The 25,944-nt window shown below is 41.4% G+C and overlaps 1 protein-coding gene across 18 annotated transcripts in view; it reads left to right on the forward strand.

The window, feature by feature from the left end:
• Nucleotides 1-25,944, forward strand: part of PKHD1 (PKHD1 ciliary IPT domain containing fibrocystin/polyductin) — a 471,129-nt gene that overhangs the window by 210,838 nt on the left and 234,347 nt on the right. For all 18 annotated transcript variants that reach the window (XM_059938510.1, XM_059938512.1, XM_059938518.1 and 15 more), the window contains 3 exons: nucleotides 7,479-7,656; nucleotides 9,052-9,247; nucleotides 20,780-20,845. In XM_059938510.1, coding sequence (XP_059794493.1) covers nucleotides 7,479-7,656; nucleotides 9,052-9,247; nucleotides 20,780-20,845 — 440 coding nt within the window. The remainder of the gene's footprint in view (nucleotides 1-7,478; nucleotides 7,657-9,051; nucleotides 9,248-20,779; nucleotides 20,846-25,944) is intronic.

Below are 25,944 nucleotides of genomic sequence, written 5' to 3' on the forward strand. Positions count from 1 at the left end.
AAATTTAAGATTCTATCTGTGGCCTGCATTTATGACTTGTATTATATTTCCACTGAGCAGCTATGCTTTCAGTATTTCCACTAGAGTATTCAACAGCCATCTCAAACTCAACTTGTCAAAACTGAACTTATGGTCTTTATTCCTTGGACCTATTCCTCCCTCGATGTTCAGAATCTCTGGGTGTTCAGACAAATGATTCAGTTATCTAAGCCAGAGATGGGAGTCATCCTTGACTCATCTTCTTACTTATTCCTCACAGAAATCAAGCCTTGATCTGTCTTCCAATTATGTACTGAATTGAATGTGGGGGAAATTAGAAGAGTTTACAAGATGTTGTAGGTTGGCCAACCAGTCCTTCTGAGTTTTAACAGGAAGCACATAAAAGAAAGTCAAGATATATGCATATGTTTGAAATTATTTTTCAAAGGCTGAAGAATAGAGAGGTAATTAAGAATCATTTGTGGGCATAAATCATAGCCCACCCTCCCTCCGCCACTTCCTAGGTATGTTCCTGGACAAGTTACTTCACCTCTTTCTCCTTCAGTTCTCCTATCAGTAAAATGAGCCAAATGGTACTTAACTCACAGGGTCGTTGTCTGGCAGGTAGTAAGTGCTCAGTAAATGTTGTCTTTTAAAAGTCTCTACATTTATGAATGGTCTGATGAACCTAGAGGCAGGACAGGAATAAAGACGCAGACGTAGAGAATGGACTTTAGGACACGGGAAGGGGGAAGGGTAAGCTGAGACGAAGTGAGAGAGTAGCATGGACATATATACACTACCAAATGTAAAATAGATAGCTAGTGGGAAGCAGCCGCATAGCACAGGGAGATCAGCTCGGTGCTTTGTAACCACCCAGAGGGGTGGGATAGGAAGGGTGGGAGGGAGACGCAAGAGGGAGGGGATATGGGGATATATGTATACATATAGCTGATTCACTTTGTTATACAGCAGAAACTAACACAACATTATAAAGCAACTATACTCCAATAATGAAGTTTTAAAAAAAAAGTCTCTACATTTATGATTGACAAAACAACATATAAACTTACTACTAATAGAATAAAATATTATAGATGATTACGTTTCTGAGAAGCAAATGCCTGGCAAGGGAATTAAGTTTGCTCAAATGAAACTTAATCCAATTCTTGAAAAATAGGGAACACTTTCCAATAGACACATGACACTGCACTTATCCAACGAAATATCCCAGAAAGTCGTGGAATCTGGAGTCTTGCAGGACACAGTTTATGATTCATTGTGCCCCAAAGCTTCTGTTTCTTTCTTCCTATTTCTCCTAGAAAAGAAAACGTTAATGTTGCTGTTGATCACCTTGATTCTTAGATCCTGCTTAATATCCTTCCCTGTAGTGCTTGCGTTCAGTGTTTACCTATGGAACTGCTCTTAATGTGTCTGTGTTCAGAGTACAAGGCACCCCCTGCCTCTATGAATGCAAAAGTAGAGAAGAGTTGAAATGGAAATTGTGGCCTAGCTTTTCCTTTAATAATGGCCTAACGCTCCTTCCTAGGGATAAATAGGCATAACATCACTAATGGTATCTTTTCAGTTCTCAGAAAAAACACATGTGAGACAGGAAAATTCCAAGAAATTTTATCCGCTCTCGGCAGCAGAGGTTACAGCAGTAAAATAGAAAAAGATCTAAACATCGAAATGGAGCCCAAACTGAGGAATATCATCAATAATACTCCATGGTTGTTAAATTTCATGAATAATAAAGGGGTCCAGGGGTGTGCTGGTACCTGTTTTACAACTAGCTTTCTACAATAAAGACCCTGATTTGTAGCATTTGCTTAATTCCGTGGTGAAAATACTCTCACACGATCTGTCCTGATATCACTGAATATGGAGTTGGGAAGAGGGGCTGATGGTGAGCTCATGAGGGGGAGTCTGTCAGCCCCACCAGCGCCAGGTGTGCATATATATAAAAGAGAGGTAGGCTCTATAGTCTAACTCCCTACTAGGTGCATAAAATTGTTTTTGAATATTCCTGACAAGTAGTTGTCTACCTTGGAGTTGTGTAGCTCCAAGGGTAGTGTTTTCATGTTCTGGGATAGCCATTCCAGCTGCATTCCACAGATCAAGAAAGAGATGCAATAGTATGTGAAGGATAGACAGATAGACAATAGACATCTATTGCTTCTCTTCAAGGATTAAGGTATAATAAGCAAGAATTATTATCCCAAGTGTGTCGCAAAAACTTTAGACACTACCTTTGGGGAGGTGCTAGGTTGATTTTGGGACTTTTCTACAATCAATTATTATTGCTTTAGCTAACGCTGAAAAAAGATAAACAGAAATATATATCTGCAAAGTCGTGGAGGAGTGATGTGGGGTGTACCTGCCAGAAACGCAAGGATTCATACGGCTTGCCTCTCTGCCTATCATTTCTATATTTTACGTGAATTTAAGAATTGTTAAAAGTTTGGAAGAAAGTCTGAGGGTTAGGGTTTCTTTTCTCTTAGGTTTCTTGCTCAGAAGGAGAAATATTTGTTTCTCAATCAATAAGGGTAGTATATACGGGAAACCCCTTACTGATACATGTCAATTATCACTGGGTGATGGCAGATCAGCAGATAGAATAGTGGGTCTCGGACAGGACTTCTTTTTTCATTAAAAAAATTTTTGTTTATTATTATTTCTCACCAGTGGGGAGGTGCGGTTTCTTTACACCAGTAGCCATAGGGGCAAGGGGAATACACAGTTAGCAACCTGTATAGGATGGGCTACTTATGCAAAAATAAGACTCTCCAAAACAAAGGACAGTGGTGAGCTTCTGACAAGGACTTCTTATGAGCCCAGTGTATTTTTAAAGGATGCTCAAGAAAAGTCGTGCCACAAAAATTTGTTGGCTGTGCTCAACATTTTGATTTTGTCCTTTTTGTGCAGTAAAAGATGAGAGTAACAGCAGCAAGCATGAATATCCAGGCAATGCTGACAGTACCATTTGGGGCTAGTTTTTATGATGTGTCTGGCTTAGGAGATGTGTAATTATAAAGGGTTTATTTCACAATTGCTCCGAATCTAGAGCATTTAGAGCTCAGTGCAGTGTTTGTCTTAATACACAGAGATATGGACCCTCAGGAAAAGTAAGCTAATGGTAAACACAAACCAGGGAGTTAATATTTGTTCTCACTGGTATTGTTGATTGCCTAACAAATCCTCTGTGGGCAGTAGGCACTCAACAGTTCTGCACAGTATCTGGGCACTAAATTACATAACTGTTGATGCAACTAATATTGTAAATTTGTACTTAGGTTGGGAAGTTTTATCAAGTGATACTGCTAAAGGATACCTCTAAAGGAAAATGTCCCTTAATTAAAAACAGGCTTGGTGATTAAAAAAAAATGAAGCTACCTCATAGAAAAGGAAAGGCTTGTAGTCCTCTTGTCTTTTTGATTGTATACAGGAGCCATTGCTCACTCGGAGGTAAGGGTTAACATTTCAAATGGACTGGTTGCCTCCTGATTTCTTGCACATAAAGCCATGAGAAGTTCAGGGAGAGACTTCTTCCCCTAGTAATGAAGCTTTCTGCTGCTAATGGCTCATGCAGACTTCCTTGGCTCCTCCAAATTAGAAATACTTGTGTGCTCCTTTGCTTCATTAACAGTAAAGAGAGGGAGATTGGTGGCTATTTAGGGCACGGGGAAATTAGTGGCTATTTAGGGCAAGCGAAAATTGTAGTAATTATGGTTGGTAAATTCTCTTCATGGTATTCTTCTACTCTTGATGTTCTTTGGGTGCTTTTCAGAAGAGCCCACCACTGTCACTGCTGGCATTTGGCCTAGAAGGATGGGAGCTGATTTGACCTAGAATTTTTGGCCCTTGAGATGATGGTCAACAAAAGGCATCTTGCCTACTGGGAGATGGGTCTTTCACATTTTGATTTGCTTTTCAGAATGCACAATATGATCCTTTCCACTACCGACTGTGATAAAGGAATATTTGATAACCTCCTTCTCTACCTGTATTTCCCTAAAGAAAGCTCATGCTGCCCTCGAGTGCCTGTGAAATTGCATCCCACATGACCCTTGGTTGAGATGGATGGGGCGGCTTGATAGGATCGGGCAGTGAATGAGGAAGGTAGAGGAAAGGATGATTTAGGATCACACTGTGCTATGGTTGGGTCTCTGGTCGACCAAGGGGTTAGCATCAGATTACTGTATGCTGTTGGAAGAAGGGCATCAAAAAGAAGGGGCAAAAGTCCCGAAGACGAATAGAACTGAATTAATGTTAGCATTTAGTGGTTTTACAGTATTTGAAAACAGGGTCATGTTTATAAGGGCCTTCTGAAACTGGGGAGTATGGCCTGAAAAATGGCTCCTTCAGTAAGTGAAATTACAATCTATAGAAACAGAATCAGGAGAAATTAGATCTTAAAACTGACTTATAAATGTGATGCTGATAGAAATCTGAGAAATAATTAAGTCTAGTCCAAGTGACCAGGGGGAATTCTTGGGGCCATATTGCTGGAATGAAGAAGAATTTCTGGAAATATGCATTATCTCTTAAGAAAAGAGTGATAAAATATAGGCTGGTCAGGCAAAGTAAGTGACAAAATACAGGTTGGAGTAATTAGATGTGAACAGATGGATGCATTTGAACAAATAGAATTCTTTTGGTGTATAGTTAAAAAAAAAACCCCAAAACCCTAATGTAAAAGTGGTTTAATTGAGAGCACTCAACTAGGATAGAAGAAATCTAAGTTCATAAGGAAATCTTAGCATTTTCCTAAACCAGGGCCCACTGTTAGTGCAGATTGCTTGTATATGTCCAGGAGAGGTTTTCTGACCACTAAACTTAAGTGTATAAGTCCTTTTGGTGAATATCTTATTGATAATGGGGTTGACTGTATCAGGATCTGATAACTTACGATCAATTGCTTATCTCCTTTGATGAGTAAGTTTACAAGAAATCTCCTGACACTCATGTGGTTTTCTGCGTAGACTTCCCTGGGACCAAACATCACTAAGTAGCCAGTTAGAGTGTTCTAGTCCATTTAACACTCATTTATTCATTCAACAAACATTTGTTGAATACCCACTATGTGAAAGGCAGTTTTATTTCTCACTGCGAATTATTAAATGGAAATTCTGATTTATCAGTGAGTCTTTCTTGGAATTCAGTCTTGTGATTCATTTTCCAGAGCCCATATGTCTCTGTGAAAGCTGAAGGGCTGCTCTTTCAGAACCTGAAATTCTCAGAATCATTTTCTGGACTGTGGGGAATCCCACCTGATGTATTGACCTCGGTACTTGCTGTGGCTAACTCATTTGCCTCTTTGGTATTTCAACTTATCTCTTCTTATCACATTTGTTTTACATTTATTTCCCAGTAACCTATCTTCACTTAGTAAATATCTTAGTTGGACCAAATTGTGCTGGCTGATCTCCTGGGACCCTGGGACTCATGGTTTCAGTCAGGGTAAGAGAAAGCCATAGCGATTGAGGAGAAAGGGCTAGAAAATACAAGGGAGAAAATTAAGCTTTCTCAAGCTTGTCTAAAACTAAAATTTACAAATAAATTTCATAAATGGAGGAGGAATTTGAGGATGTGAACTCCCCAAAGCTGGAAGAAGGAACAAGATAAAATATGGAGGGAATTTCCACAGTAGATTGGATGTTAGAACAGATGACCTTCATATCCACTCTGATTCTAAGAATGTGAGTCCAGGATTTACTTAAGTTCCTATTTAAATCTTGATATACATGCAAAAAAAGTCCTCTGTATCCCAGGTCCAAAGAGAGGAAGAAGCCACCCCACCCCAAGATTTCTAAAGGTTTGGTGAATGCTATGTAGGGACATCTGGGAAAGAGTAGTTCTTTTATTCCAAATGCCCTGAGCATTCTTTATCCCTTTCATTTTACTTATTAACGGATGAAACAAACGCATTTAATCTTACAAGAAATATGTATCAAGTGCTACATTGCCAGGGCTAAAGCTCTGTACCATGAAAGGTTTTGAGTGTGTTTTTAAATGACCAAATATCCTGGATAAACTCTAGACAGTAAAATAAGTAGACAGAGTGGCAAACCAGGCACATCTGAGGTTCTTAAATTAGCTATAGGTAGACTTATTGGGCTTAGTGATGGTTACTGAATACTTCACATAGACCATCACTTTAAGTTTCACAGTTGCTATAGGAGATACATACTGTTGTTGTTTCCATTAAAAAAAAAAAGGAAATTAAAGCTTAAAGAGGGTCAGTGAGTGCCCCAAATTCATACACCTAGTGCACGCAGATATAGATTTCCAATTTATAGCCATTTGACAATGGTGCCCAAGCATTTAACACTAAAACCAGTCTCCTCTCTATAATATGCCACTAGATTGTAAATTGGCTTTCGATGTGCTCACATCACCCCTCACTTTGAAAACCCAACATCCTCCTTTGTCTCATTCCCCTTTACTTTGAGAATTTAATTATCTGCCTGTAGCAACATGCCACAGTTAAAGATTCTCATCAAAACTAAACCAGAGGGGGAAGGATGGTCGTAATGGGTGTTGATTTTTTTTAGCTTTTGCTTTATTTTTTTTCTGTCCACTTTTTCTTTTAGGATCTAAGCAGGTGGCAAAATCTATTTATCTTCTGGTGAAGTCTTAAAAATCACTTTCTGGAATGGGCTGCATAGAATACTTTGTAGAAATTGAAAACTTTCTAGCTCTACCTGTGATGTTCACATATTACTTTTACCATAGTCTGTCTCAGTTTCCTCACTTGGTAAAATGCTGTTCTTCTAGAAACCCTTTCTGTAAATTGGGAAGTTGGCATCGCTTTTGGGAAGAGCTCCTCCATGCAGGCTTTGTTTGTGTAACAAACATGATTTGAGTGCCCATAATGTGCAGGGCCCAGTGCCAAGGGGCAGGATACCAAAAAAGAGAAAATGTCTCTAACTTCAGGATGTCACATTCCTTGTTAACAAGCAAGAACGCAAACCCACCAGCACTGAGTGAGCCCTGGGCATCGCGTAAGCCCACAGGAGAGGACCCAGGGCCCTCTTCGTTCCGGGGAAGCTTACTGCGGCTGTTCCTGCTGGGCCGTTGGAGGTAGGCTCTGAGGTTCTGGGCTTCAGCCACTGTTCCCCAGAGGGATAACTAGTGACTGTGTAATACGCGTTCTGCTGCTGATAAACCCGGGCTATGGCAATATTCTGACCTTGGATATTTCTTTGTTAAAATAATAGTATATAGTCCTGGCCTATATGAACTCATTAAGATGGCATTGATTAGTGGGCTAAGGTCTGAGTGTTACAGGTCAGTGTGATGCACAAATGGTCCAGTGACACCTTCCCACTGGGCTTTTTGACACACACCATGACTGCTAAAACCTGGATAGACACTGGGACGAGAGACATACATGGAGAAAATAGATGAGTTATAGCTGATGGGAGAGGAGTGCCTTAGATCCAGGATGGACAAAAAACTTACCACCCACTTTTTTTCTTTTTAAATCACTCTAGAGCCAATGCCCCAAAAGTTTCTTATGATTTAACCATAACGGACAGCAGAAATAAGACAACCACTGTCAGTTATGTGCATGACACACTGTCTAACCCTTATGGCTGGATGGCGCTGCTCTTGGATCAAGAGACCTACTCACTGCGATTTGAGAGCCCTTGGACCAACAGCTCTCTGCAGGTAACCCCTGGCATCCACTTGATGGTAGATTCCATTCCCTAGGGGTTCCCGTCTTTCCTTCTGTGATGCAATAGTTTGCAGGTATTAGCATCTTCTGGTGTTGATCAAGAAAACTGCAGCAGCATTTTGACCAGATGAATGTAACCTGAATTTGAGGTATGATTGTTTTTTATTTTAAACTTGAAAATTTTAGAATCTCTTTAAACCTCACCTTGAACACAGAATGGTTCTGCCTGAAATTTTAACTTTATTAATACAATGAAAAACAGCTTCTAAGCATCCTATAGAATTGTAGTCTTATATATTATGGGTTAAGAACCAACTTACCCCAGGGAAGTGTTTGTAGCCGAGAGAAAATAGCTTCACAAGGCATTTTTTTTACATTGCACACTGCCACCTTGTGGTCAAAGATTAACTTGCACATGAAAACGAAAGGCACTAGCCTTTCGTTTGGATTGGGTTGAAGGAGTCAGATGGTTAGGGGGAGGGAAGGTAGGAAAAACCATAAGGAAAATAGGTGCATTTTCTGAAGAAAATCAATCCAGTGGATTCCCTCAAGCTTCTCTTATTCCTTTTAACACATTTCTTTCTTCCCGTCTCATCACACACATTCTCCCTAAAGGTCATAAGAGCAGGTCTTAGGGAGCTGGAAGCAGGTGTGCCATAGAGCTGAAGAATTCAAAGCAGAATCCATTTGATCCCCTCACCACGGCTCTCAGGAAGAATGTGCACCTCTCTCCCCTTCCTCTGAGGTTCCCATGAGAACATTCTGGGAAGGTGAAGGCAGTAGAATGGTGACTCTGGAGGTGGACACCGGGGTCTCTGTCCCAGATCAGCGCTCTCCTGCTTTGTGATGTAGGGAGAGTTACCGAACCTCCACCTACCTCAGTGTCTTCATCTATAAAATGGAGGCAATACTAGTAACAATCCCCAGAGTCTTTCAAGGGTTGGATGCCTTGATATGAATGATACCTGAGCCAATGCTCAACCGTGTTAGCTGTTACTGTTATAAATGGATGGCACTCCTATCATTGCCTGCCTGTTTGAGTCTTGGGGAAAACTGAACAGGAATTCTACATGTGTCTCTGTCTCTTCTTGCTGTTTGACCTGGGACAAGTTACTTCACTTGTCTGAACTTTGGTTTTCTCCTCTGTTAATTGAGATTGTTAAATAAGAAGAACCTTACAGCTTTCAGTCCTCACACTGTATGATTTTGTAGCTTTAGTTATGAATTTATGATGGAGTAGATTTAAGTAATCCCATTTCCCACAAGAAACGTAGCCGGTGTGAACAGTCCTGTTTCTAAACCACTCCATCTGAGTTCTTTGTAAATCTTTTTCTGGGAAGAGTCTTCCTCACTCAATGAGCACTTTTGTACTTTTCTCTCACTTCAAGTACTCAGCGACATTTGAGAACTTTGCTCCTGGGAATTACCTGCTGCTGGTGCACACAGACCTGTGGCCTTACCCTGACATCCTCATAACGTGCGGGAGTCAAGCGGGGCGGTCCCTTCCGTCTCTTCCATCACCTGGTCGGGACCAGGGCTGTGACTGGTTCTTCCACAGCCAGTTGAGACAACTCACCTATCTGGGTAAGTATAATGGGATGAGCATGTTGAGCACATAGTCAGAAACCACAATTCCCTTTGGAAGACCAAACACTGGTGCTATGAAGTGATGAGGAACTGAAAGAGACCGCTGTGTGTTATGGTTAAGTGGTTGGGCTCTGAATCAGACTGCCTGCATTTGAATCCCAGCTCCGGCACCTACTAGCTATGGGACATCGTGCAGGTATTCTTTCTAAGCCTCAGCCTCCTCATCTGTAAAATGGGATAATAAAAGGACCTATCTAAAGGATAGGAAATTAAATCAAGGACAACATGTAAAATTCTTTAGCAGAGGGTCTAAACCAGAGCAAGTGCTTAATAAACTTTGACTGCTATTCGTATTTTTCATTCATGTTAAGGCCATGTTGTATTTGTAGAAAAGTCAACTGCACATGTAAAGACAGGATGGCTGGTTGTGATCACCGATACAAGGAGCAGCAAAGGTACAGAGAGGCAGGATGAAGAGTGTAGTCAATGTGGAAGGTGAGAAGCCTTGGAAGGAAATCTGAGGTCAGGAAAATGAGATGCATGGAAGGCTATCTGAGGACTTGGGGATGGGCTGTCTTGTCTTGTGTCAGAGGCAGCATCAGGGTGAAGGGTCCAGGAGCCTCATTTTATAGAACCAGAAACCCTACAGTGATTGCAGAGTAACAGGGGCCAAAAGGATTTCCTTACCTTCTTATTGTGCATGTTTCACGGGAGCCCAATGTGTGGGTCAGGGCCATAGATTTCTTTTTTGACTTCCTGGAGCTCATCTCATATTTCTTTTCTATATTATTTCAGCATTGGTCACTCTGGGTACATGGTGTCCACTTATACCAACCTTAGCTCAGTGTGGTCTGTAAGAAGGAGAATCTGACAAATTGAGTCTCTAGAAGGACAATTTTGTTATGAACTGGTCTTAATAGATCCTGGTCGAAATCAGGGCCATGTCAAGCATGGCAAGTCCCAGTCTCTGCCACAAGCCAGACTTGGCCTTAAGGGTTTAGGGAGCTGGTAGGCATCCTGAGTTCTTTGTCCCTCTCACTTGTGCCTAGCCATTTGTCAACTGGGTCTGATTACACTTGAGCCCTGGGGCAATTACATTTTAATAGCACCAGAGAGGAGAGGATGGTGCTTCCCGGGTTTTTAAAAAGTCTTGGCCAAATGGATTGCTCTATATTTTATTTGCACTGAATTGTACCATTCAAATTTTATTTCTGATTTGATTCATCCATAAATACAATCTAAAACTATAAAAAATCAGGATGGACAGAGATCCCTGAGACTGTTTTACCACTAGAGTCAAATACAGCCATTAAGTAAGAGCAAATAGTTGCCATTAACTTTAACTATGGCTATTCATTTGATGTATATTCCGAAACAAAATTTTAATTTCAAATTGCTCTTGTGTTATTAGTTAGCACGCTTCTGAGGAACCTGTCTTGTCCATGGATCAGATTTGTTCATGAACTGCAAACTAATTTGAACAGCCACGTAAACCAAGCATGATAAAGGAACATTTGTGGCATAAAGAAAACAAAATCAAGTCATGCAGCTGAAGATTTTCTTCCCCACATTATTTATTGAATTAACAGCAAGTTATAGTATTATACTATATTTACACATATGGTATAAATGCACATCTGTATAAGTATATATATATATTTTATGTAGATGTGCATCTGTATTATATATGTACATATATAGGACTGAGGTGAATATTTCAGTATAAACCATTTTTATTAGGCAGACGGCTTTTATTAATTAAAGAGTCTTTGTATCAGAATACCTTGGTATCTCCACTTTTGAATAATATGAGTTGGGCAAGGAACAGGAAGTCACAGAGGGTTGCTGGAATGTTTAGTAAGGTTGGATACCCTGACTCCTTGGAGAGGATTCCTAGTCCTCCAAGGAGCGGCTTTCATGGTCATCTGTGCTCCCGCCATCCTCTGTCTGAATGGAGTAGGTAGGTGGCGAGAGCCAGGCCTGTTCCCATTCCTGGGCTGTCACAGTGAGGACTTGAGGTTTCAGGCGGAGCCGAAGCTCACACTGGTCTTCCATGGTGGTGTCCCATGCAGCTATATTGGGTTGTGTGCATTGGGCATGATTGTGGATATCCTCTGTGTAAAGTCTGCACCACCACTAGGAATTTGAGGAGGCTACCATGGTGTCCGCAGACCAACAGCCCCAACGGCAGTGACGTAGCTGCGGCTGACACCTCCAAAGGCTCCAAGCAGGAGAGTGCCAGTTACATGTTGATTAGTTTGTTACTTTCGCTTAATTGTCTTCTTTGGACCATGGGGCTTTATAGGTCTCTGTGATTGGGATAATTTACATAAAATACATTTAATCCAAGAAGAGAAGCCCTCACAGTCTATGTGGACATATTCCTGGAATGAAAAAAAAAAAACCCATGAGGAGGTTGTGTATACAGAGGTTTCATTTTATTATAGGGAAACTGCTTGACCCTCCTCCAGGTCCACCGAGTTTCCTGTCAGGCTTTGGGGGGTGGGCATGGTTGGGGGGACACTGCTCCTTTCCCTGCTGGCCTTCCATCTGGAGTCCTGCTCCGCTGACAGTTGGCTGGCTTTCACTCATTCCTTGACCACTTCTAAGTAGACCGTCTTTTGTATTGTTAGTGTGCAGCCCTACCACATCCCCCAAGAGGGGAAGTTTTTAAAAAATCACAATTATCTTCATTTCCTCCACTTGGCTCCTTGCTGTGTGATTTAAGATGCCTGACTCATCTTTGACCCAGCCGAGAATGGCAGAGAGCAGAACCCAGGCATTCTGGCTCCTGGCTGTGACTCTCTCCACTAGAGTGTGCTGCCCACTCAATAATCATGGGCCACTGACCAACAAGGGTGGGGGGTGCCAGGCAGTGGTGCAGGAGAAAATTTCTCACTGGTCCCCATGACAAAGAAAAAAGTCCCGCACATATAATATTTCTTGACTCTTGCCTTTCTCTTCTTTACCAAGGCAAGTTTTGTCTTTGTTCAGCAATGTCTTTACAGAATGCAGCTTCTTTGGAAAGCTCATGGCCAGAGTTTAGGGCTTCGGGTTTTAATCAGTGGCTGGCTGGCTGTTTTACCTGGGGCATGGAATTATAAATTCTCCATGCCTCCGTGGCTGCATCTATACAACGAGGTTAAGAATACTTACTGATCTCTTGGAATTGTGGTACAAAACACCCAAACATCTTCAAGTGTGATTAGCATGCCATGTTATTTTATTACACATTTTCTCAGTAGATTATTTCTCTAGAATGTTTCTTTTTTTCCTGGAAGGTGGTCAATCTCAGGTGCCTTGAATTCCATATACCCGTCATAACTTGTCTAAAAGAGTCTCATTCTACTTTCCTTGACTAGCTTTTGTAAGATAACAGATTCATGATAACATGACGTATATGATATATGGGTCCCCTGATTGAAACTTCATATCACTTAAGCAATTGTTACCCACAGAATAAGATAACCTTGCTCATTTAAGAATCTTTCTTAAGGAGATTGGTTCTAAAGCCTTTCTAAAGCCCCTTAGACTTCTGCCCAAGGAGCCACTTACAAAACAGACCACAAGTGAAGTCCTTGTGTGCTACAGTTTGTGGTAGGATCCCGGAGGGGCAATATTTGGTGTGATAAACTATCATGAACGGCAGTGGTGAACTGCAGCTTCTACACCATGCTTGCGAACGGGTCTGACTATAAAACAAGCGTTCCTTCATATTGTCAAACTTGGAGTCAAATCCAGAGAGCCCATTTTTCAGTCTCTGTGATCGGATTCACTAGCACTCCTGTCTCTGACTTACACAGCCAGTTTCCCACTGCCTCTGTCCCTGTTGGTTTTTTCCCAGGGATGTTTTAGTTCGTGGTGAACTATTTTTATTTTTTAGTTACATTCACGCTATGAAATAATTAGTCAGCTAATTAATCTGGTTTACAAGCTTTGTAGGATTCTTCAGCTGTCAGTCAGGCCCAGGCCCGAGGCCTACATCTAGTCTCAGCTCTCTTGCTCATGTGATTCCCGTTGCCATGGCTACCGGCTACATCTGCTGACACCCCACTCTCTATTTATTGCTTAATTAAGAATTTCACGCTCTGCCCTTATCTGCCTCTAAGAACAAGCGCATACTGTTAAGAAATTCCGAATTTACACCCGGGCACAAGGAAAGCCTTTCTTGCGGGCTTGGCTGGATGGAGCCTCTCTAACGATCTTCTCGGCATCCCAGCCGCCACCCTTCAATCAAAAATCATTAAATGGGGCAGAGATAATGAGCATGCAGCGTATCAAAAGCAGGATGTTTGCTTGGTCCAAAGGAGGCAAAGCTGCTAGGCCCCATGCTCTGCTCCACTTCAAAGGGAGATGAGACCCCCTCATCACTGGGGCCTGATAAAGCCTCATTTGTTCTGGGTTTGACTTATGCAAAAGGTCTGGTATGTCAGAGTCCCATCTCACAGACGTGGGCTCCCCCCACCTCTTGCCTCCACCTCCACCGGCTCGGCCCCCTCCCCGGCCTTCCGCACACTCGTGTGTCAGCACTTAGGCAGCTGGGTCCCCCAAAGCATCAGGCGGAGCGTGTAATCACTGACTCCGCGCTGACAATGGCCACTTGTAGGGGGGTGGCCAGGAGGAGGTCTTCATCACAATAGGGACACAATTATTGCAGCTGCTAGGGAGGGCTATGCTTCTTCCTGTGGAAACGCAATAGGACTTGCCTAAAACAGGAGGACAAGGCTGGGGGAGGTGGTGGGGGTGAGGAGGGGTGGAGAAAACACCCTTGAGTTGATAATTCATATTCTGACTCTTGGCAGCCTGATGCGGAACCGGTGGGGTCCCAGCAGCTGTGCCTGCACAGTTCTCTTCTAATAATTGTACATTCTGTCCGGGGTCAACTTACTTTTGACCCTGTCCTTTTATATTGGGAAGAGGCTCTTTAGGGCAAACTGTTGGGTTGTGGCAGTGTGCATTAAACACTCACAGCCCCCTTCCCCTTGCTTTATCCCCTACCCAACCAGCAGCCGGTGGGTGATAAATTCCTATCAGATGCCGAGCCATTCACACTCGCCCCCTGGCCCGAGTTCACACAGCAGAGATGCAGCCGAGCTGGGATATTGTGTGAGGCGGCAGCTGAGAAAGTCCGCCTGCTAGGCTTGGAGGCTCTCGTGTACCACCTTCTTCTGATCAGACTGAAAAAAAAAAAGACACGTCTAGCCAGGCTGGTCAATGCTTGTTTCCAAATGTCCCCCTCACCAGGATAAAGGCAGGCTCTTTGGCAAGAAGCCGGGGCTGTTGTCTATGAGGGCAAGTGGGCTGTGGATAGAAAGACAGATGGACTTTATTGTCTCAGAAAAGAACTCAAGTCACATCACCCAGAAGGCTCAGAAAAGATGCTGTTAACTTGGGAGATCCTGAAAATAAGGCATGTTTTCCTAAGTTGGCAGTGAGGCGAGCAGGGATTCGGCCCAGGTTTCTCTTTTCTCAAAGCGCTAAGGCACTGGGATGGAGCAGGTTGCCGCCTAGACCCTTCTGTTCTTCAGCTGGTCTAGGAGACCCCATGCAACTCCTTGAGAAGGAATCTTGTTAGGTTCTAATGAGAGAGGACTCAGCTGGCTCCCAGAGCTCTCTGGGAGGATTTTATGAGCAGAGCAGAATCATAATCCTTTGAAAATCTGCAGCCATTCCCATGCCGAGGCCCTCTGAGGCAATCTATAGCATTCTAGTTAATAAATTAATTTACATTCTTATAGAAAACTCATTCCCCAAAGATCCCCAAGGATTGGTACCGGTAATATAGAGAGCTGACTTCAGGGAAATGCACGACAAACCTTTATGGCAAAAATATAGAGAACGGAACAGGAGCTGCGCGTGTGCAAAGGGATTTTGCCTCTCAATTACAAGCAACTTCTCCAAAAGGAGAAGGAAGGAAGAAATGGAGAAAAGGAAAGAAAGAAGGAAGGAAGGAAAACTCAGGAGTCAGAATCAGATACTTTTTCAAGGAATCACTCAAGGTTAAGGAGCTAATTCTCAGCGATGCTGGTGGCCGGCCTCCGTTCACACAGGTCACGGGTGGTGTAACCGGTATCCCGACTTGGCTTTTCTGACTCTATTTCAGTGTTTTTTCTAGTATACTAGTGTTTTGTTTTGTTTTGTTTTGTTTTAATCTAAGCTTATGTACCTACCCACCCTTGTAAACCAGTTCTTCTTTCTCCTGTTTGTGGGAAAAAGCTGTACTTGTTAACTCCTCTGTGCGTCTTGAACTTTACATATTTGAATGCCGCCTTCACACTTTGTCACATCCTTATGCCTCCTGTGCTATTACTTACTTGATATTTTTCTTACATCAGTTCCCACACTGCCTTATTTTTAAAACCTGTCTTTTTTTTAAGCAATATTATCCATAAAATCATGGGTTTAATGACCTACTTGCTTTCTCTAAAACACATTAACATTCATAACTATTAAAATAAAACTTTTATACTACTAAAATGATCACATTACATTTTATATTTTGGGAGTATACTTTGGTTTTCAAATTTTTGGTATAATTGATGAAAAGTGAGAATTGTGAATATAAGGATCTCTCTCTCTCTCTCTTTTTTTTTTTAACCTGGGTTCCTTTCCTCACTTGCTAAGAATACCTGTCACTTGCTAAGAGAAACTTTTACTCACAGGTTTTTACCTGTGAGTAAAAACCACATTTTTAAGAGTAGAGTATGGAAAAGTTTGTAAAATTCCTTCAAGAAGTGCTTTCTAAGTGTGCCTCATGGACAAACAGCTGGAATGCTTGCTCCCAGGTCCCCTGCCCCTAGAAGTTCTGGTTCTGTAGATCTGTGCAGGGCCCAGGAATCACACACGCCCTGGGCAAGCATGACAAACCTTGCTCTGAGTCAGAATAACAATTGTTATTGTTCTCTGAGTTAATTAAGAAGGTTTAATTGAGCTAACTCTCAGGACTGGTTAATGCAGATGTATCTCTCAGCATCTTGATCAAGTTCTTTTACTCTTAAAAAAATTACACCTTTTAATGAATGAATGTTATTGGGAATAATAGAAGACTCACAAGTGTTGGAAGGATTTTCATATCATATTTCTGTGAAGGTCTTGAAAAGATCCCGGGTGACGAGGTCAAGGTCACTCAGTGGCTGTCTCCGAGAGGCTGGAATCAGACGAGAGTGGTCCTGCGAATCAAGCTTTAGCTGCCCAGGGACCAGTTGACAAGAAAGCCTTCTCTGTGGCTGAGTGAATGAGGCTCATTTCTGGGGAGCAAGAACTGAACAGGGAGGGAGAAACAGAGCAGGCGGGTGCAGGAGTGTGAGAAGAGGTGGAGGTCGAGGACAGGGCAGGTGAAGATGAAAATGCAAAGAGAGGACCAACCCAAGAGCTGGCCCATGAAGATGGCACTGGAACTGGGTCCAGGGCCGAAAGAGAGGGAGAGCAGGCACGAGTCAGATGAGACTGGAAGAAACTCACAGACACAGAAGCAGTTGCTGTTTCCCGTTCTCTCCACGTGTAGTTAGTAGCTGACTCACGCTAGATAAATGTGAGCTGAGCGAGAGGTCCTAATACGTGTACAGTCCTCAGTGGCAAGGTGAGCATGGGGATAGAGTGAAGAAGAAAACAGGCAAGGGATCTATCTATTACTAAGATACCAGCTGGTTTTTCTTTTTAGGTAAGCAGGTACTCTCTCCCTCCAAAACTCCAAGAGAAAATGGGACCTGCCCTGGGAGAGAATCAATTAATTTTTCTCTTCCCTAGGGCCCTCGTGAGGACAAAATTTGCCAACACATCACTCTGGCAGGCACGAGAATCAGATCTACATGAGTAACTCTCTTTTCTCTCACCGGGAGCCATTTTTTTACATGTTTCTCTCTTTCTCCTAGATGTCTGTGTTTATAGCAAGCTTAGATCATGTAGCACTCATCAGAATAATTTGGCTATAATTGACCCAAAGGTTTCTTTTCTTTTTGAGGACCAACCAGATATTCTTACAATCTGGAAGGATCAACGGCAGTGAGGCTCCACTGATAAACAAAGGAGATTAACCATTCTCATATTACAAATACAAAATCAGAAATCATAAGCACTGAGAAAGCATATGTACAATATCACAGCTTGTGTTAGGCTCTTAAACTCTTCCTGAGTCAATACCTTTATTCTCAAATGATTTTTATCCCTCTTGGTATTTCTCCAAATTGGAAATGACACTGCATTTACGCTGTCTTTTATAGGGTCAAAGCACTTAGCAAACTTCAGCGGATCTGGTTAAGTTGCTTACAACTCTGAATACTAGGGCTTATCGTGATTAGGTGCAGCTGTCAAAAGAGTGAAAGCATACTTTTTGGGTTTTGTTAACTGGCTCCTAGAATAATGAGCCTGTCGTAATAACGGTATTGATGATGACTCACATGTATTGTTCATTTGAGCCAAGAGCTATGCTAAGCACGTTACCTGGATTTTCCATCTTTTCTTCCCAATCACCCTATGATGTAAGGCAGTACGATGATTCCCATTTTCACAGGAAGTGAGTGAGGTTCAGAACTTGTCAGGTGCCCGCATCTAGGACCTGGAAAACCCAAGATTCAAATCCAGGCTGTTGGATTTCATCCACACACTTCCTGCCCACTCTCTGTGGTCTCTCTCTGCCTAGAAGTGGTGTTTGGGAAGAAACAGCCCTCTGAGCCAGCTCCCACGCTCAGAACCAGCCCGCAGGGGGCATGTGGGATAGGAAATCAGACTTTTCTAATTTTTCCTGCTTTTGGTGATGTTGCTTCATTTCCTGTGATACTGAAACTGCTTCTCTTCTCAGATGGAATGATATTCACACACCTGCTTTAATAAAGTGAACAATAGGTTTCCAGAGCATGTTTTAGTTTCAGTGTCTGCTTTGGGGAAGAGGTTGCTCTGGAGGTGGGAGCCATTTGTGCACGTGTAGAGGCTGAACAAAGTCAGAGTTCACCCAGATCAGAAGCCACCGGTGCTGAGGTGCAGGCGTGACAGCTCGCTGCTCCAGGGAGCCTTGGTTCACCAGGAACAGGGCCTGGGTAAGGGCTTTAATGGATGAAGGAAAGTGGGACAGCCTGTACTGGGGGTCAGGTATGTCCAGGGCTCGCCTTTTCAGTTTTCCGGGTGATCATCACTGCTGCCTATGACGACTACGTAATCATCATAACTACAGTTCCTGATACTGTACTGGCTGGGGGTGTCCTTTTCGCCCAGGGGATTCTGGATACACTGATTATTTTCCCTTTACTTCAAATTCCCTCCTCTATATAGTGGGAAAAATGATGTTTCAGTCTAGTTGATTTACGTTTTGTTAGTTTCTGGTGTACAGCAAAGTGATTCAGTGATATATATATATATATATATTCTTTTTCATATTCTTTTCCATTATGGTTTATTACAAGACATTGAATATAGTTCCCTGTGCTGTGCAGTAGGTCCTTGTTGTTTATCTATTTTATATATAGTAGTGTGTATCTGCTAATCCCAAACTCCTAGTTTATCCCTCCTCCCCACCTTCGGTAAGCATAAGTTTGTTTTCTATATCTGTGAGTACAAGGATGATTTTTATAACATCTTTAAATGAACTGACTTCCCTTTCCAAATGATTCTTGGAATTTTTTAAAAATTTACCTTTCTTAGAGTTTGATTCCATTACAATATTTTATTCCTTTCTCTTGTACAAGGGTATTCTGTTGTTACAGACTTCTGCATGATTTTAGATGTCATTTTGCCATATTCCCTTTCTCTTTTCTTTCTGATGGAACCTATCTTTTTTACCTTTTTGTCTTTTGGCTCCTTTAAAAGGGTTAATTCCTGCCTCCATTTGTTTAATTTGTCAAAATTGCCAGTTAAGTTCTGGCATCCAGAGTAGAGCAGTATAAATTTAGGATTTCTGATTGGTCCATGAAAATTAAGTATCTACATGTCCAACAATGTCTAGTGTCTTAAGGTACAGGAGAAAAGTCCCTCCCTCAAAGATTTAAAGACAAAGCTAAGGACTGAGGCAATCCTAAATTCACCACAGTTGATGCACAGTGGTATTTGCTCAAGTGAAAGAGAGCTTGGGATAAGTATCACTGCATGGTTTTAGAAATGCTTTTAAACTTTAGAAAATGCATAGATCAGTGTGAGCAGAAGTGGATGAGTTAGACATGATAGAAAAAAAGAGATGTTAAGCTGGTGGCTTTATTATTAATTACTTTTATTATTTAAGTTAGAAAAGTGGGTGAAATTTGCAATAGTATAAAGAAACAATATAAGTAAAGCTTTGGAAGTGATGATAAAGTAGAGCACATAAAGAACATGTTGGCCATTCTACCTGGTCAAAAAAGTGTGTACAGTGGAAGAAGAAAGCCACAGACTCATGCATTTTATAATGGGAAAGAATTTTAAATTGAAATATAGTTGATTTACAATATTATGTTAGTTTCGGGTATACAACATAGTGATTCTGTATTTCTGCAGGTGATACTCCATTATAGTTTATTACAGAAAAATTTTAAATGAGAATAATGAACAAGATAAGAATAGAATCAGAGAGGTCTCATCATGGGTGTTTTGGGGGATTATTTTCTTTGTAATGTTCTGAAGCTTATGCTTTGTAATTAGAAAGAATGATCCTAGGTCTGCTCCATTCTGTGACAGAGGAAAGGGTTTAGGGTTCCAGGGAGAGGCAAATGGAGAGCATGGGTGGGACCAAGGCCCCAAGGCAGCAACCTTCAGCATCACTGGGTCCTTCGGTGGTGGGAGGTGCTGGCCTCCATGGCATCAAATAAAGCAGAAAGGTAATTAACCACTAAGAGACAAGGTGTTACTGAAAAGTGGAGTTGGCGCACCTGATTACTAATTAATCAGGCGTGAGAGGACCTTGTAGATGCATTCACTATTTAATTACAGCAGCCTCTCTTGGCAAAGGAGCATATGTTCCCAGCTTAATCTACTGGTTTATACTGACATCAAATTGTCATTATCAGAAAGAATCAGGCCTTTTGATTATTTCCACTAATTTATTGAACACTTAAAATTAATGAACCCCAGGCCTTTTAAATGTGCTCAGTTGGTTTGGAAGATGGGAGGAGAAAGCGGGGTGGGGAAAAGGCTTCATTAAAAGGACAATTTGTTTGGATAAAGGTAAAGCAAATACATTTCATGGGTGATCTGAACTCTACTGGTGAAAAATACATGAATTCTAAGAGATGAGCCTTCAAACCGTTCGAGGGGAAATAGGATATGAGGGGTGTCCTGCTCACCAAGGCTGGCCTCCAAAGAACATATGGTGAAACAATTTTTTCCCTAATTATTTATGTGCCAATTCTTTTGGAAAGCTCACTGCAATTAAGTTTACAAATAAAAACAATCAAAATCAAATATTAGAAATCCATTGTTAGACTAACTAACAAGGACTTCATTTTTTTATTTTGAAAATTTAGTTAGGTTGGGGAGAATTTAGCACAAAGCCATCGTTCTCACATATGAATCTCTTTTGTATTAAGATAATCTTTGTATCATATCCAAGTTATGGTTTTTTGTGTTCAGTTTCAGGTGAAGGCCAAGTTCAAGTAATTCTCCAGGTGAGGGAAGGTGTGGCGCCAACTATTTCAGGTGAGTATTAACTCATCAAATAGAATTGCCTGGTACAGCAGAATGTCCTCCAGTCGTTTTATAAATTCCTCCCATCATACTGTTTGTAGGGCAAGTACCATACAGCCCTAATGCTTTTGTGTCTGACAACTCCTTATTGTGTCACCCCTACGGCTAAAATATACGTCTGCATGTCAAAGAAAGATGTAAGAATTGGTGCATTTCAAAATATAGGAAAGTAAGAATTACAACATGTAAATAAGCACATTTCATGAATTATGGACCATATGTGCACACAGGAGTCCAGATCTGCAGATGAGCCATTAGGCCCCCACCAAATGGAAAGAAAAATTCAGGGTATCTCAAAACTGTAATTGTTCCCAGTAATTTCAGGAAATCAGGGTAAACAAATCCTCCCCATAAGTCAGATGGTTCTGTGAAATCTTTCTAACTCATAAAAGCTAAACTCTCAAAGACTAAATGACTCATAAGCACCTTCTAATATATTTCATTGTTTGTTTTTGTTTACCCTGTGTCTGTTTAACTATACATTTGCAGCCGGGATAAATCTTTTCAAAGGCTGAGTTTTCCTTTGATTTCCGGTGGCATTTTTGTGTTATGTCAGAGAAGAGCTCGGGCTAATCAGAAAATGATCTAATTTCTCCATTTAAATTAATAAATAAATGAGGTTAAGGTATAGGACTAAAACTGTATGTAAACTAGAAGTACCAACGATGACCCCTTCATGCTTATTGGACCAAGAAGAAAGAGATTCTTTGTTTTTATATCTGTTTCTGAGCTGCCATAGCCTTTGCTCTTTCTGTCCCTGGTTCTTTATCACTTTTTTCCTTTAGGTGACTCAAAATGCTTTGTTTGTTGAATGCCTCTCATGTGAGGTGTGGGAGGTGACAACAGTGAACAAGATAGAATGGTCTTTGACTTCATGGGGTCTTATGGTCACCAGGGAATGTCAGTCAAATGACTAAATAATCAAGGAATATGTTTCCTTTAAAATAACTGTTACCAAAGAAAAATATCTTACAATTCTCTCCTCTCTGGATGTCCTGTGTTCAAATTCCCCCGAGAAGAGATACGTTTGGTTGGGTCAGCCCCTGTTTTGTAGAGAACCTACCTGTTGGGGGAGCTCTCATGTCAGGCCCCCTCAGAGGATACTGGACCATCTGTGGGTGGCCATTCCTGGGTGCGGCAGCTTTCGTCAGCATGACGTGCCTCTCAGCACTTAGTGCGAAGATTTCTGTATTAAGGACTCTTTGGAAGGACACTGTGGGTGGCTGGCATCCGGGGCTTTTCAGCAGGGGTCAGTTTAACTGGGAGATGCTTCACTTGGCCTGTCAATTACAACATGCTGAATAAATAGAAAACTGATGCTTCATAGAGTTGTAGAATTTTAATAAGGGAAGGAACCTCACAAGCTGTCCTATCCAATTGCCTCATTTTACAAATGAGGGCATGGAAGCCTAATCATTAAATAGTTTACTTAGTCACATCAGAAATCAGTGGTTGAGGCTGGATGAGAACTCAGGTTTCCAACTCAGTCCAGTGTTCTTTCTGTTATACCATGTAAACCCTAATGTATTCAAATTACCTTTTTGGCATATATTAACTTATGAGTTAGATTAAAATTAATTATATATATATATAGCCAATTTTCCTATCTTATACATGTTGGGACAGAAAACTCCTAAGACCCAGGGAGTTACAGAACTAGTACATTACCATTTGTTATATTCAAATATTTATTATTAATATGGTTCTAAGACATTGCTTGATTTCTATCGTGTGGGGTGTAAGTGCTAATGTCAAAATATAAATATGGCACGCATTTTGTTTAATGGAGAGCTCTATGAAAAGCAGTACAATTTTTGCAATATCAAAAATTCTTTGACAAAACAAGAATGGAATAAATAATGGAGTTCCATCTATATGTTGACCCATTCAGAGATTCAATGAATATGTAATGCAGAAAAAACATTTTGGGTTGAGGTGTTCTGCTATAGGGCCTTTTAGCTCACTCAGTTAGTTGAGGGTTTATTCTGTGTACAAGATTGTGCTGGTCATTATGGGGACCTGGTAGACAGGATACTCCAGAGGCAGCAGAAATTAGGTTATATATGGGCCAATGTTGGAAAGAAGCAGAGGAGGTGGTGCTGATGAAAGTTGTTGTATGAGTGCTTAGTGGGTTTGGGGTAAGGATGTATGCTAATTTGGGTCAAGATGGTACCCAGGTTTCTGAAGACCCCAATGCAGGTTTTTCATGCTCCTCCAACACTGTGGCTCCATTGATTTCCTCTTGGTGTCCATGATGCGTTATAAAAGATTGGAGAGAGGAGGAGGGTGAAGCAACCCACCCTGAGGGAACACAAAAAATATTTCTGAAGAGCCTTTACCTCAACCATGTTGTCTTTTCAGTGGGGGCTAGTTGCAAATATTGTTGACAGTGATATAAAAATATTCAGATGATCAGATACTCTGTTTGTAAATTTGCCATCCCTTTCCCCACAGATCAAGTTTATTTCCTTTTCTCTGGTCTCTGGATCTGTCAGCCTTTCTCCTGTTTAAACTCATCCCATCCCTTCTAACATCTTCTGAACTTTGTTTAGCAAATAACTCTTTGTCACCTCTCAGTTAAAAAAATCAGATCAAAACAAAATTCATAGACCCTAAATCCTCCTGTAGTTTATATCACTCCTGCAAACTTCTCAAAATACTAGCCTCCTCTTGATGTGGAGCCATAGAATGCTGGGGTAGATGAAGGATTAAGGTGGAGAAGGCAATACTTGGCTCGCGTACCAAGTTGGAGACCATCTCAAATGGTGACTGTTGTTGACTGACAAATTTGAGAGGAAAGCAGGGTGAGGGCTCATCACAAAGGTTGGTCCTGACCAAAATTAATGGACTCCAGTTTCAAGATAAGTCTAGCTTATTTAACGACTGGGAAGACAGATCAAAGGCTGAGGATCTCAGATCTTAAAGCTGTTCATTCCTTAATGAGCTTTCTGCAGGATCAGACCCAGCGTCTTCCCTTCCTTACTTCCAGTGCATTCCTCAGTCCACTGTAATCCAAGTGGTTGCCACCTCCATCACTCCACTGGGACCCTCTTCATCTTGATCACTATGCTCTAGTTGTCACATTCAATAGCCACTTCGTATTCCCTCTCTTATTGGAACTTCGCTATTAAGATCACTTCTACTCTCTGCACATTCTCTATTTCTTAGTCTTCCAAGACATTCCTCTCTTCTGGTTCTCCATGTATGCCTCTGATAGCTTTAACTCTTTAGGCTTCTTTTCCTCCCCTCTTCTTTCTATATTAAAAATAGTCATCTAGAAGCTTGATTTTAACTGTATAGACATCTCATAATTCTGCAGGAGACTAAACATGTCCTTGTCCATTAAGGGTTCTTATTTTAAGGCAGGATGGTATAGAATGATCAAATTCATTCATCATAACGTTGCTTAGAATAGCTACCTTAAGATTTAGTTTGTTCAATTAAAGGCAGTTTCAACCTTCCCATAAATGAGAGTGAAGATGACAAAAGTGAAGAATGTTTGTTTCCAACATCTGTGATACAAAATTGAAGCAATGAAGGGTTTTTGGAGCTTGGAGTAGGGTTTTAAAGAAACTGGTCATTGCCTGTTTGAAATATCACTGGAAGTAAGAACATCTTTTTCTGGACCTTCTGGTGTTAGTGGCCACCTCAACAAATACCCCCACCCTATCCCCACCTGGGTATTTAAGGTATAGTATTGAAAAGGAGACAAAACTGGGAGGAAACTTAGAAAGGCATTATTGGTGTTTATAAACTGTTTATATTTTTTATTTTATTTTAATTGAATTATAGTTTATTTACCATGTTGTGTTAGTTTCTGGTGTACAGTAAAGTGATTCAGTTATACATATATATATATATATATATATATATATATTCTTTTTATATTCATATATATATTCTTTTTCATATTCTTTTGCACTATGGTTTATTACAGGATATTGAATAAATATAAAATATTTCTAAAGCCTCTTTCTGAGTAGGGTTTGTTGCAAAATGTTGCCTGGCTTCCATGGTGTGGGGTATATTTTGTGTTAATTAAATTGTCTAGGATTTCTTTTTCTTTTTTAAACATCTTTATTGGAGTATAATTGCTTTACAATGGTGTGTTACTTTCTGCTTTATAACAAAGTGAATCAGTTATACATATACATATGTCCCCATATCTCTTCCCTCTTTTGTCTCCCTTCCTCCCACCCTCCCTATCCCTAGGATTTCTACTTGACCACAATCCATGTACTTTTAAGTTATCCCGGGGCCCTAATTAGGCCATGACCACTGGAGAGTTGGGTTCAGGTAGACAAAATAGTCAGGTGTTCCCCGTGGTTCTGACCTTAGGCATTTTGTCTTTCCACACTGTAGTCCCCTGGAGCTCTCACAACCATCCTCAGATTTTCAAATACAGCCTCTGGGGTGATAATGCCAAAAACCATCTCTCGGACTTAGAGCTCTTTCCCATCCTTCAGATTCACAGCCATCCCCAGCTTGCTGTGTATCTCCACCTGGAGGCTTCAAAGCCACCCCAAACTGTAAATGGCCCAAACTGAATTCGTCGATGTCTGTCTTAATGGGCATCTCCACCTGACACCACACCTGCTGGAAACCCAGGGCTTACCCTTGGCTCCTCCGTCTTTGTTACCCTTCCCACTCTAACCTGTGGTTATTCCTCTAGCCCTATCACTTGCCTCTTTCCAGCTCTGTGACTCAGCAACACCAAGCTGCTTATAATTCTTCCACGTGATCTCTCATTTCTTGCCATCGCGCGTGCTCACCCCTCCGGAGTGCAGACTCTCACCACACACCCTCGCCCCCTTCACCTGGGTAGGTCCCAAGCCTTTACAGTGCAGCTCAGATCTCAGGTGCTTCTCTCCAGGAAGCCTCCCCTGGCAAGGTCTCACTCCCTCCCTTGGTCAGGTACTCCCTTTAGCTTTCTATCCCCCCAGTGTTTACTTACATACTTACACAATGCCAGTTCCTCCTTGGGGGCAAGCATGGCATTTTATTTCTTTTTGCATCACTGTTTTTTAGGACCGTTCTGATGGAGAGGGCAC

This window comes from Balaenoptera ricei, chromosome 11 (assembly GCF_028023285.1).
Source record: "Balaenoptera ricei isolate mBalRic1 chromosome 11, mBalRic1.hap2, whole genome shotgun sequence".
Classification (NCBI taxonomy): domain Eukaryota; kingdom Metazoa; phylum Chordata; class Mammalia; order Artiodactyla; family Balaenopteridae; genus Balaenoptera; species Balaenoptera ricei.